This window comes from Ochotona princeps, chromosome 15 (assembly GCF_030435755.1).
Source record: "Ochotona princeps isolate mOchPri1 chromosome 15, mOchPri1.hap1, whole genome shotgun sequence".
NCBI lineage: Eukaryota > Metazoa > Chordata > Mammalia > Lagomorpha > Ochotonidae > Ochotona > Ochotona princeps.
Genome location: NC_080846.1, coordinates 12875063 through 12887293, shown reverse-complemented (window position 1 = coordinate 12887293; position 12231 = coordinate 12875063). Strand labels below are relative to the sequence as shown.

Here is a 12231-nt window from a genome sequence, read left to right as displayed (position 1 = left end):
TTGGCTTTTTTGCCTTTTATTTTGCTGTATTAGATGTGTTGGGAGGCTGGGGGGAAGCGAAGATGGGGTGATTTTCTTTAGGTCACAGCAACTGTGTTCAGCCCCATCTGTGCCGAGCACGCTCCGTGACAACTGGGAAGCGGCTGGTTTCCTGGCACTTCTGCTGCTCTGTTGGTCTGAATGGCCACTGTCACGCAACTGTTTCTCCCCCACAGCGCGCGGTACTGCAGGAGGAACCTTGGCCGCAATGCCAGTCTACGAGTGCTGGCTCTGTTTGCCAGCCTCCCACGTTAGACCTTTTGTGCAGACTGTCAGGGTGACACAGTCATGTCCCTGCTGCAGCTGGCTTCTAACTGTTCCCCCTTCTTCGGTCCCTGAGCCACCACATGGGCCCACCGTGCTACCAGGGTGCAGCCACAGCCCCCTGCCACCACCTCCGCAGCCCTCCACCGCACCCTCTCCCGAAACATCCCAAGCGCCCTGTTCATCTGCTGACCCCACCCTTTGCCCATCAGCTCCTGCAGGTGACTGTAAGCAGGAAAGCAGTGTGCAGCCTGGGATGGTAAGTTGGAGGACCTTTTTGGCCGTTACCGTGCTTATTAACTATTTTTTGTCCAAGATTTACTTATGTTCATTGGAAAGGTAAATTTACCGAGAGAAGGAGAGACAGAGAAAGATCTTCTGTTCACTGGTTTATTCCCCTAGTGGCCTCAACAGCCAGAGCTGAGCTGATCTGAAGCCAGGAGCCAGGAGCTTCTTATGAATCTCACATGGGTGCAGGGTCCCAAGGCTTTGGGCCATCCTTGTCTGCTTTCCCAGGCCACAAGCAGGGAGCTGGATGGGAAGTGGAGCAGCCGGGACACAAACTGGTACATTTATGGGATCCCAGCACATGCAATGCAGGACTTAGCTACTAGGTTGTCATGCTGTTCCCAGGGTTTTTTTTTTTTTTTTTTTTTTTTTTTTAAGATTTATTTTACCTGATAACCAGAGTTGTAAGGAGAAAGAGAAAGAGAAAAAAATCTCATCTGTTGGTTCACTTCCCAAATGATCACAACAGCCAGAGTTGGGCTGGTCTGAGGCTGGAAGCCAGAAGCTTCAGAAGCTTCCTCTGGGTGTCACACATGGGTGCAGGGTCCCAAGGACTTAGGCCATCTTTCACTGCTTTCCTAAACCATAAACTAGGAGCTGGATGGGAAATGGAGCAGCCCGGACACAAACCTACACCCAAATGGGATGCCATTACACAGGGCGGAGGGTTAGTGTGCTGTACCCATTGCGCCGACCCGAGCCCATTCATTCTACAGAAGTACAGATGGTTGCCAGACTGTGTGGACAGTTTTACTTTAACATGTGGTATATACTAGTTGAAACTAGCTTACCTCCTTGAAAAATTTTGGGGAAAAATAGCTGGTCATACTTAGTTTAGATGGAGGTTGTTTGTTGGGCCGCCAGAGTCCCATCTGAGCACAACTCAGCATGGTGAGCAGTGATGGAAAGGCCTGGGGACTTGGACCCTGAGGGCTCTTTACCTCAAGTAAAGCAAGTTCTAGGCCCTTCAGAGGAGGCTGGGTGTTGCCATTTATGTGCTGTAAATTAAATCACAAGTTTTTAAGATGCCTTTTGTTTTTTGTTTTTCTGAAAGATTTTCCTGGCTCTTTGAATGTTGCCATCTTTCAGTTCAGTTCTGTGTCCTTGTGTTGTGTCCCTGCAGGCTTATCAGGAGGGCACGCTGCAGAAGCTCCTGAAGATGAATGGTTCAGAGGACCCACCCCAGTCCTATGACTTTGACCTTATCATCATCGGCGGTGGCTCAGGAGGACTGGCAGCCGCCAAGGCAAGGCCCCTCACGTTGTGCGTTCTCTGAACTCTGCTTACAACCTCAGCAGAGTTCTCTGTGTTCTCTGTAGATTCCATTTGATTCACTCTTGTGGCATTTTACACGTTGACTTGGCTATTCATGTTTTTCTGAATTGAAATGTTCGTTCTTTATGAAAAAGTACAGAACCCAGTGTTTGGGGATGCATTTGCACTCATTTTTAATTGGTTTTTCAAAGATATTAAGGGTAATATATAAGAATAACTAGAAATTAGGTATGTTTCTTTTTATAGATATCATGATTTGGTTTTTCACCTTTATGATTCTCTGCTCAGAATTCTAAAAGTGTGGAGAATAATTATATTTCTTAATCTACTAGAAATGTTAATGCCTTGATCTGAGGTTAACCACTAGCTCTGTGGCATACATCTGACTGGGAAGAGGATGTGTGCAGAAGGAAGATTGGCAGGCAGGCTCCTCTCCCTGAGTGCAGGTGCGTGTCCCGCTTGATGAGCCCTCAGGCCTGTCCTTCCCCCACAGGTTCTTTGAAAAGCTGTACTGACTTTTCTCCTGCCATAGGTAGATGTAGTCCGTGGTGAGTGAGTAAAGTGGATTTAGAGGAGGCAGGCCAGTGTAGCATGAAGCAGTGTTTTGCCAAAAGTGATTGGTGAGTCCCTGCTGACATCTTGACAGTGTGTTTGAAGGACACGTAGACTCTGTCCTTTGAAAAAAGCCCTCGGAACTCTCGTTGCCTGCACCCACAGCTTACTGTCTGAGAAAGATGCAAAATTCTGCAAATGAACTTGTGACCTTTCTCTTTACTTCCCTTGAAACAGAGCTGGAAAACCTATGTATGTCCTCAGCCTCTCCATGGGCTCTTCACGTGGAAATTTTAGGAAATCTGACAACTTCCGTCGAAAAATATGTGCAGTATTCTTCAGGACTTAGAAATTTAGACTGTCAGATAAAAGGCTATAGACTATTAGTAAACTGGATCTAGCAGCTACTTAACCAGTTGCTTGGAAATGGCCACATTTTTTGGTCCAGTTGTTACTAAAACTGTTATACAACTGGAATTAAAAAGACTTCTGAGATTTCCACTTGGTTGTAAAATTTTTACAAATGTCATCTACATTTATTTATTTGAAAGTCAAAATTACAGAGAGAGTGGGAGAGAGATCATCCATCCACTGCTTCACTGCCCAGATGGTCCCAGTATCTAGGGTTGGGCTGGGCTGAAGCCAGGAGCGTCACCACTCTAGCATGGGTTTAAGGGGGCCCTGATACTTGGGTCATCTTCCACTGCTTTTCCCAAGCTCTTAGCAGGGAGTTAGATTGGAAATGTAAGATCTAGGACATTAATTGGTGCCCTTATGGGATGCAGCAACCCTACGTGCTCTGCTACAATGCCAGCCCTTATTTGAATACTTGTTGATTTTTATCTTGAAGTTGAATTAATCATCGTGATATAGGAAATTCTCAAGTATTAACAATTGGCTATTCTTTAGGCATTTATAGCTTAATCGTGACTGGATTTTAATTGTTTGTGATCTATCTTGTGATCCTTTTCAACTAATTTTAATACTTGTATTTTCTAGGAGGCAGCTAAATATGGCAAGAAGGTGATGGTTCTGGATTTTGTCACCCCCACGCCTCTTGGAACTAGATGGGGTAAGATTTTTAAAATATTTCGGAAGTGTTTTTACAGAAGCAAGCCTTTCTTTGCTACTGTTGAAATGACTCCTAGAACTCAATTTAAAAGAAAAATTGAAAACAAAGCTAAAAATATAGACCTTTTTCACTGAGCTAAGCTAGAATGGGCTCAGGTTAAATGCTGAAAAAAATCAGTTTCTTTGGCACCAAGTCAAGCTAGTGAGTTTTTTTCCACAAGCTGTGATTTGAAGGTAAATGTTTTGGTAATTTAGGGGCTTTCATAACTGAAAATGCCAACTTTTCATAATTTAAATCTACCTCCCACATTCTACCAAAAGTGGAATTTGATACTTTAATGGCTAGCCCATGCTAGCTCTGAATCTCGTGAATTACATGTTGCTTGCTTGTTTCACCAGGTCTTTGTTGAGCCCTTAGATACTCTGAGGTAGAGTAGTGGATTTGATACATGAGAAGTTGCTGTCATCTTGAAGCTTGTATTGTAGTGGGGGGATTAAAAGAGAAGTAAGAAACTTAGGAGGTATGCTGAGTGAGACTGAGAAAAATACAGCATGATTGGGAGGCTCTGGTAGGAGACTTTGAGAAAATTATTGAGGAAGACTTCTGAAGAGCCAGCATTTATCAATTTATTTTAAAGATCTGTGTACTCACTTGAAAGAGTTCACAGAGACGAGACACACACACACACACACACACACACACACACACACACACACACACACACACACACACACACACACACACACAATCTTCCATCTGTTTGGTTACTCCTCAGATGGTGTAATGAGCAGGAATGGGTCAGGCTGAAGCTGTGAGCTAACTCCAGGTCTCCCGTGTGGGTAAGAGCTGGTTCGGAAGTGCAGCAGCCAGAACTCCAGCCAGCACCCGTACGCAGTGCGCATTTTATAGTGATAGTGTTGCCCGCTATGCCACACTGTCAGCTTCAGACCTGGCATCTAGATGAAGCCTCAAGAATGAGAATGCCAAAAGCTGAGGCAGAACTTCTCAGACAGAGACCACGAGGCAGGTAACAGTCCCTCGTGGTTGTGGCACAAGTCACAGAGGCTTGAGGTAATGGTATCAGCAGTGACTGGTCAGAAGGCAGGTGTCAGGCCTGTGCAGGACCTGGTGGGCCAAGGTGAATTTGTAGGAGTGCATGGGAAGCCTCTGAGGCATTAAGGTAAGGGAGTGATGTGATAGGTGCATTCCATAGAGATCGCTGGGCTGCTTGTGTTAGACGAGAGCAGCAAGTTCAGATGGCACCATTTCTAGTTTCTCTTGGGTTAACTCCAGGTGTCAGCTCTGCATCACACACTCTTGGTGCCAGTGCATGTCCTACCCTGTGGTGCCTGCACTCTGTGCGACCCCCTGCTGCTTCTCAGAATGCTGACTGTGAGCTTTCAAGGCCATGGACACCCAAGCACCTCGTGGTAACTCATGTTGTTTGGATCCCCCTCCACCGGCCTGCATTTTGTTCAGAGTCAGAAGTTGTCATCATGTTATTTACGCAGAGAACTGTTAATTCCTTTTGATGGAAGAACAGTTTTTCAGAGAATCAAGTAAAAGCTTTAGGTCACATCCTTAAAATCTATACACATGCCACATTTTATAATTTCAAACCCACATCAGTCTAATCATACCCAGCATAACAACATCACTTGATTCTGTGCCTATTTTCAGTGACAAGTATACAATTGTCATGTTTATCGGCGTTATATAATTTTGGATCTTTGAGACATACAGAAATTGTGGAAGCTGGCATTGTGGTGCAGCAGATAAATCTGGCATCTTGTTGCAGGCCCTCCACTTCCAATCTGATTTCCTGCTAATACACTTGGAAAAACCGCAGAGAATGGCCCAAGTCCTTGGGCACATGTACTCGCATTGGAGTCCTGGAAGAAGCTCTTGGCTCCTTGCTTCCTTCGGACCCAGCCTGGCCATTGTGCCCATCTAGGGATTGAGCTACATGAGCCATGGAACATTTTTTTCTCTCTGTCTCTCCCTCTTTGTTTCTGTAATTGCCTTTCAAATAAATAAATAGTCTTTTAAAAAAATCCAGAACACAAACAAAATATTATCATTTTTTTAAAGAAATTGCAAAAGTCTACTTCTGTTTTTGTTTTAGGATGATGTCATGTTTGGCTTTCTGAAATGTCACAAGAGTTAGGAATAAATTTACATACGTAGTAGTAGCCACATTAAGCAAGTAAAATGCCGTGTTTGACAGAATCTTAATAACCACTGACCTTTTCCTTTGAAGGGTTGTAAAACAGGCTCTGAGCTGGCTTCTCCATGTTGTTGCAGGTCTCGGAGGAACATGTGTGAATGTGGGTTGCATACCTAAAAAGCTGATGCACCAGGCGGCTCTGCTGGGACAGGCGCTGCGAGACTCTCGCAATTATGGTTGGAAATTCGAGGAGACGGGTATGGGAATGAGCTGCTTTTCATTTGGCACTTGGGGTTTTGAGCAGTGTGTATATGAGACTGGCAGATATTCTGGGAGTGGTTTTTAGTGTTTGCATTCTGTATGGATGAAATCACTACACTTTTCCTTAGTTGCATAGTTATTATGGTAAGAATAGCTACTACACTTGGAGTGTGGTATTTCTGTAATAGAAAACAAGAATTCTTTGAAATGAGTTTTCATGCACTTGTGAGAGACCATGCAGTGTTAGTAATTTATAAGCCAGTGCAAATTACATTGGCTTTCTGTCGAGGTGTTTGCGTTTTTCCCTCTCCAGATAATTTCTGAGCTAATACATTGACAGGGGACTGTTGGTTGAGGTTAGACCTTGTTGGATTAAAAATATTTAGAGTACTCTGTAAATGCTGGGCTGGTTGAAGTGGCGGGATACTCTATATGCCAGGAGGTTTGGGGGAGGCCTGACCCAGCTCTGTGACTAATTCATGACCTGCACATCATTCTGTCCTTGAACAGTGAAATTCTAGTCTTGAGATTGATGAAGTATGGGCTATTTGAGGGAGAAATCTTCAGTCTAGTAGCTAGGATAAGCTATTTTGTGACTTTGGGAGACGCCATAAATAGCCTACTAAGTGCAAAAACGAGGCATAGTTTTTACATGCTGTGAAGAATGTTGCTGCTCTTCAAACAAATCACACCTCTGTTGGTGCTCTTCCTTCTTGTGTGAAATCAAGTTTTTTTTTTTTTATGACTGGAGGTGTAGAAAACTGGTTTCTTCTCCAAGTTTTCTCATGTTGGAGGTCTCATCTGTTTCTGCCGACCCAGTGCAAGTCTGCTTTCTGCTTGTGGCCTGTGGCCGCCTAGGCCGTGCTGTGTGTCTGAGCACCATCGCATCTTTTGTTGCCCAGTTGAGCAGACTTCTGGCAATGCAGCATGAATTTGATACACAAGGTTCCAGTCGTCTGCCATGTTTCTGCCCGTCCTTCCTCCATGTTCTTGCTGACTTGTGTGTCTGCCAACCATGTCTGCCCTTTCCGCTCCTGGCAGACTGCTACTGCTTACACCCCATTAACAACAGGGTCCCATTCAGGGCATTTGTTTAGCTTCTCAGTTGACACTTTAGAAATGCCATGGATGAAGCCGTGTAACAAGAATATTCATCAGAAAAGGTTTAGAATTTGAAGTCGGGTTGTTCCACACAAATTTTGATTTATGCCAGTCAATTTTGTGTATCCATATGCCGCCTTCTTCCTGAACCCCTGACTCATAAATGCAGGTAAATTACCAGGCTGGGGAGGTGTCATGCAGACTCTCACTTCCTTCATCTGTGAAGTTTGTTTTCCAGTTTGTGTGTGGTGCTGGTGGAGGTTAGCCTCATGCTATCAACTGGACACATAATAAGGAGTCTTAAAAATATGCATAAATCCTGGGGCTACTGCTTATCAGGTTAGTTGAAGGAGAAAGTAAGATGGCTGCTGTGATTTTTTTTCTTTGAAGTTTTATTGTGTTGGAGCTGGTGCTGGCATCACAGATGGGCACTGGTTTGGGTCCTGGCTGTTCCATATCTGATTCAGTTCCCTGCTAATGTTCCTAGGAAAGCAGTGGAAGATGGCTCAAGCGCTGAGCACCTGCACCCACATGGGAGATCTAGATGAGGCTCCTGGTTCCTGGCTGCTTGCTTCAGCCTGGCCCAGCCCTAGACATTGCAGTCATTTGAGGAGCAAGCCAGAAGGTGGAATATTTATGTTCTCAAATAAATAAATCTTTAAAAAAATAAATCTTGAAACACTTGAAAGTAAGAATGAGAGAAAGGGAGAGACACAGAAGGAGAGACATCTTCTGCCCACTGGTTTACTGCCCTAAATGCCCACATTGGCTGGGGTTGAGCTCGGCCAAAGCCAAGTGCTGGAATTCCTCTGGGTGTATCACATGGAAAGAGGCACAGGACCAAGCACTTGGACCACCTTCCGCTGCTTTTCTAAGTGTATTAGCAGGGAGCTGGATCGAAAGTGGAGCAGCTGGGACTTGGATTAGTCACAGCTGGTGGCTTAACCGGCTGCACCACAGCATCTGCACCTATATGTGAGTTTTAATAAATGGCCAGTTGCACAAGACTGAAGCCAGGAGCTAGGAACCTCCTCCAGATAGGGGTGCAGGGTCCCAAGGCTTTGGGCCATCCTCTACTGTTTTCCTAGGCCACAAGCAGGGAGCAGTCAGCTTTTTCTGTAAGGTCCAGGTAGTCAATATTTTAGGCCTCAGGGGCCATATGGCCCGTGTCTCACATTCTGCGTTTTGCCATGTGGCGTGAGGATAGTATGTAGAGACTGGCGTGTAGCTGTATTGCAATAAAACTTCATTTGCAGAAGTGGTGGACTGAATTTCTGCCATAATATATCAGCTGCTGGCACAGTTACCGCTTGAGTAACCTTACACCTGCTTTTATTGAAATCTCTTGGAATTTCAAATGTAGCACCCTAAGCCCTAACTCTCTTTATATATAACCCAGCAGTTAATATTTACAATCCAAAGTTCCAGTTCATTTCTAGATAAAGAAGTTCAAATACATGTGACTATTATGGTCTGGACAGTTGTCAAGCAGCCTTGCATTGCTCTTCTGCAAGGGAAAGGATCCCTAGAGATGAAAATGTGGCTCGTGTTCCTAAAGTGAAGGCCCCCGTTTTTCCCCCAAGAGCTCAGCGCTTTGTTTCTGGGGAGTAGTGACTGAGAAATGTTGTTGGCCATGCAGCCGAAAAGCCTACCCTTGTGTTGTAATTGTCCTATGCAGTTGAGCATGACTGGGAGAAGATGACGGAGGCTGTCCAGAATCACATCGGCTCCCTGAACTGGGGCTACCGAGTGGCTCTACGGGAGAAGAAGGTGGTCTATGAGAACGCCTATGGGGAGTTCATCGGTCCTCATCAGATTAAGGTAATTGCATTACATTCTGAGACACCTTTTTTTTTTTAAGATCTATTTATTTTTATTGGAAAGTCAGATATACAGAGAGGAGGAGAGACAGAGAGGAAGATCTTCCATCCGTTGATTCATTCCCCAAGCGACTGCAACAGCTGGACCTGAGCTTATCCAAAGCCAGGGGCCAGGAGCCTCCAGGTTTTTCATGTGGGCCATCCTCGACTGCTTTCCCAAGCCACAGGCAGGGAGTAAACGGGAAGTTGGGCCGCAGAGACACGAACCAGCACCCATATGGGATCCAGTCATGTGCAAGGCAGGACTTTAGCCACCAGGGTACCGGGCTGGACCCCAAGTTGTTGTTTTAAAATAAGATTAAGTTGGTGGTAGGAGAGGACAAAATATTCTAAGGTATGGAAAGTATTAGGAAAATGATAATCCCTGTGGCCTAGACCATGCAGTGTGGTAACTTTGCCACCACCCCTTTTGGTCACCTTTGGTGGAGGTGTGGGAATTTTAAGGGTGGGCTTTACCCACTGCACCACAGCACAGGTGAGGCTGGTGTCCTGGTCCTAGGACACCTGCTTTGTCCCCATGTGGCAGAATGAGTCAGCAGCTTGCTAGCTCCTGCTCTTTCGTAAGGCACTCGTCTCATGTGGTGGGGGAGCTCTACCTTTCTGAGCCCAGTAAGACTCGCTAGGCCAGACGGCCTGGGTTTGATGGCCACTTAACTGGCATTGCTGATTTGAGCAAGTCTGCTGGCCTGATAACCTTACACTCTTTCTTAGTGTACTGCCTTCCCTCTGCTGGCTCACTCCCCAGATGGCTGCCACAAGCTAGACTGCAGCCAGGAGCTAATAGCTTTTTCTTGATCCTCCCACAGAGGTGGTGGGGACACAAGCCTTTGGGCTATTCTCTGCTGCATTCCCAGGTGCATTCGCAGTGAGCTGGATTGCAAGTGGAGCAGCCAGGGCTCCGACTGATGGCCCTATGGGATGCTGGCACTGCAAGTGGAGCAGCTAGGGCTCCGACTGATGGCCCTATGGGATGCTGGCACTGCAAGTGGAGCAGCTAGGGCTCCGACTGATGGCCTTATGGGATGCTGGCACTGCAAGTGGTGATTTCACATGCTGTGCCACAGTAAAGGCTACTGTTACCAAGTTCTTCCAAGAATGAAATGTGGCATCCGGTGAATGCCCCTTGTTATCTATCACATTTAAAATTCTAAGGGATAATTGCACACAGAATAATTGCATTACTGTTTTCCTTCATAGGCAACAAATAATAAAGGCAAAGAAAAAATTTACACAGCAGAGCGATTTCTCATTGCTACCGGTGAAAGGCCACGCTACCTGGGCATCCCTGGGGACAAGGAGTACTGCATCAGCAGGTGAGCAGGAGAAGCAGGGAGAAGAAAGCTCGGGAGTTGCGCTTTTTTCTTTGAGTCAGTTTGGTCCAGTTCTTGTATATCAGACCAAAATCTTTGTCCTATTTGCCTTTTTTCGGGACAGCAGATTACAAAACATAGGAAAGGGAAAAAATATTTTGGGAGAAGATTCGAGAAATTCAGAAACCATGACTATTGGTCATCTTGGCATGCAGCCTTACTGTCATTGCTAACATTCTTTTTTATAGATCTGTGTCTTTGAAAGTTAAGTATGCATGTGTATGTATGCGTAGACCCTATAAAGCCGCAGGGATGCTCACAAACAGCTTGTAATTGTAAAGTAAGTGTGACTATGGGTATGCACATTGCGTTTGTGCAAATCTGGAATCACAGGTTACCCTACGATTTTTCATCGTGGACATCATGGGCGTTAGGCAGGCTAGCTGTTGGGTTTCCCAGACCCTTCGTCCCCATTCACTGCTGAATGAATGAATGCAGCATCAGCAGGGGCCTTCTGAAGTACAGGAGTCAGACAAGGAGGTTTTGATTGGCAGTTTATTTATTTTAAAGATTTTTTTTTTTAATTAAAAGAAAAAGAAAGAGACAGATCTTCCATCTGCTGGCTCACTCCCAAGTGGCCGCAACGACAGGAGCTGTGCTGATCCGAAGCCAGGAGCCCAGAGCTTCCTCTGGGTCTTCCATGCAGGTGCAGGGTCCCAAGGCTTTGGGTCATCCTCTACTGCTTTTCAAGTTCACAACCAGGGAGCTGGATGGGAAGTGGAGTAGCCGGGACACGAACTGGCACCCACATGGTATTCTGGCGCAGGCAGGGCACATGGGATCGAATTAGGCTATTGTGCAGGGCCCAAACACCTTACCTCTTAATACTATCACTTTGGAGGGCAGCATTCCATTGAAATAATTTGAGGAGGGACAGAATTGGACACAGACATTGATAGATCCCACTCTTGATAATATAGGTGAAAAACAGTACGGATTTTCCATGTTGGAAAGAGCTGAGTGGGATAGGGGCATGGTCTGCGAATGCATGATTCATTCCAGATAGTTCAAAATTGTTTTGGACAAATGCCAGAAGTTACGTGCCTTCCAGTACATGGACAGAATGGTTTGCATTAGGCCCAAAGCAACTGAATGTCAAGAAAAGGAGAATATCTAACACCATGAGGTTCCCATGAGTTATGTGTTTGGTTAATTGAGTGTTTATAACTTTAAAAAGTATCATGTTCCTTTGAAAATAAAAATGTTTCCTTTGGTTTTCTCATTCATGATGCATGAACATTCCCCTCTTCTTCCTGCCTTAATTTCTTTTCAGTGATGATCTGTTCTCCCTACCTTACTGCCCGGGTAAAACCCTGGTGGTCGGAGCATCCTATGTTGCTTTGGAGTGCGCTGGCTTTCTTGCTGGTATCGGTTTGGATGTCACTGTGATGGTACGGTCCATTCTGCTCAGAGGATTTGACCAGGACATGGCCAACAAGATTGGTGAACACATGGAAGAACATGGCGTCAAGTTCATAAGGCAGTATGTACCCATTAAGGTAGGTGTGGATACGGATAGATGTGTTGCTTTTATATGCATGGTCCCTGTAATGTTGAAAGGTAACCATATGAGCTTGAGAATGAAAATACCCTGGGATTCAAATGCTCTTATCACTAGTTTCTTGCCCTGTGACTTTGGAAGAATGGCTTAACGTCTCTGGACCTCAGATCCGTGAAATGAGGATGATGCTAATGACCCGTCCCCGAGTTGTGAGGATTGCATTAGCCAGCCCTTGTGGAGTACTGAGAGCAGTGCCTGGCCTGTAGGAAACCTGATGGGAAGCTGTCGTTTGATGTGACTGCGGAGGGCTTTGGAGTACCTCCTTTCTGTAGGTTTGTGTTAGGGGAGGAGAGGGATGGATGGATGCTGTGTCTGCACCTGGGCTGTGATCAGGGAAAGCAGCCCCAGGCACTGCGCTGCACCGACAGGAAAGCACTCAGGAACCTGCGTGAGGCCTTGAA

The 12231-nt window shown here is 45.6% G+C and overlaps 1 protein-coding gene across 5 annotated transcripts in view; it reads left to right on the top strand.

Moving 5' to 3' along the window:
- Window positions 1-12231, top strand: part of TXNRD1 (thioredoxin reductase 1) — a 90232-nt gene that overhangs the window by 59197 nt on the left and 18804 nt on the right. For 4 of the 5 annotated variants that reach the window (XM_058673045.1, XM_058673042.1, XM_058673043.1 and 1 more), the window contains 6 exons: window positions 1715-1837; window positions 3418-3490; window positions 5795-5914; window positions 8698-8840; window positions 10097-10212; window positions 11543-11768. In XM_058673045.1, coding sequence (XP_058529028.1) covers window positions 1751-1837; window positions 3418-3490; window positions 5795-5914; window positions 8698-8840; window positions 10097-10212; window positions 11543-11768 — 765 coding nt within the window. In that variant the 5' untranslated portion in view covers window positions 1715-1750. Of the gene's footprint in view, window positions 1-540; window positions 563-1714; window positions 1838-3417; window positions 3491-5794; window positions 5915-8697; window positions 8841-10096; window positions 10213-11542; window positions 11769-12231 lie in introns of those variants that run through there. The other variant, XM_058673044.1, reaches the window with a different exon arrangement.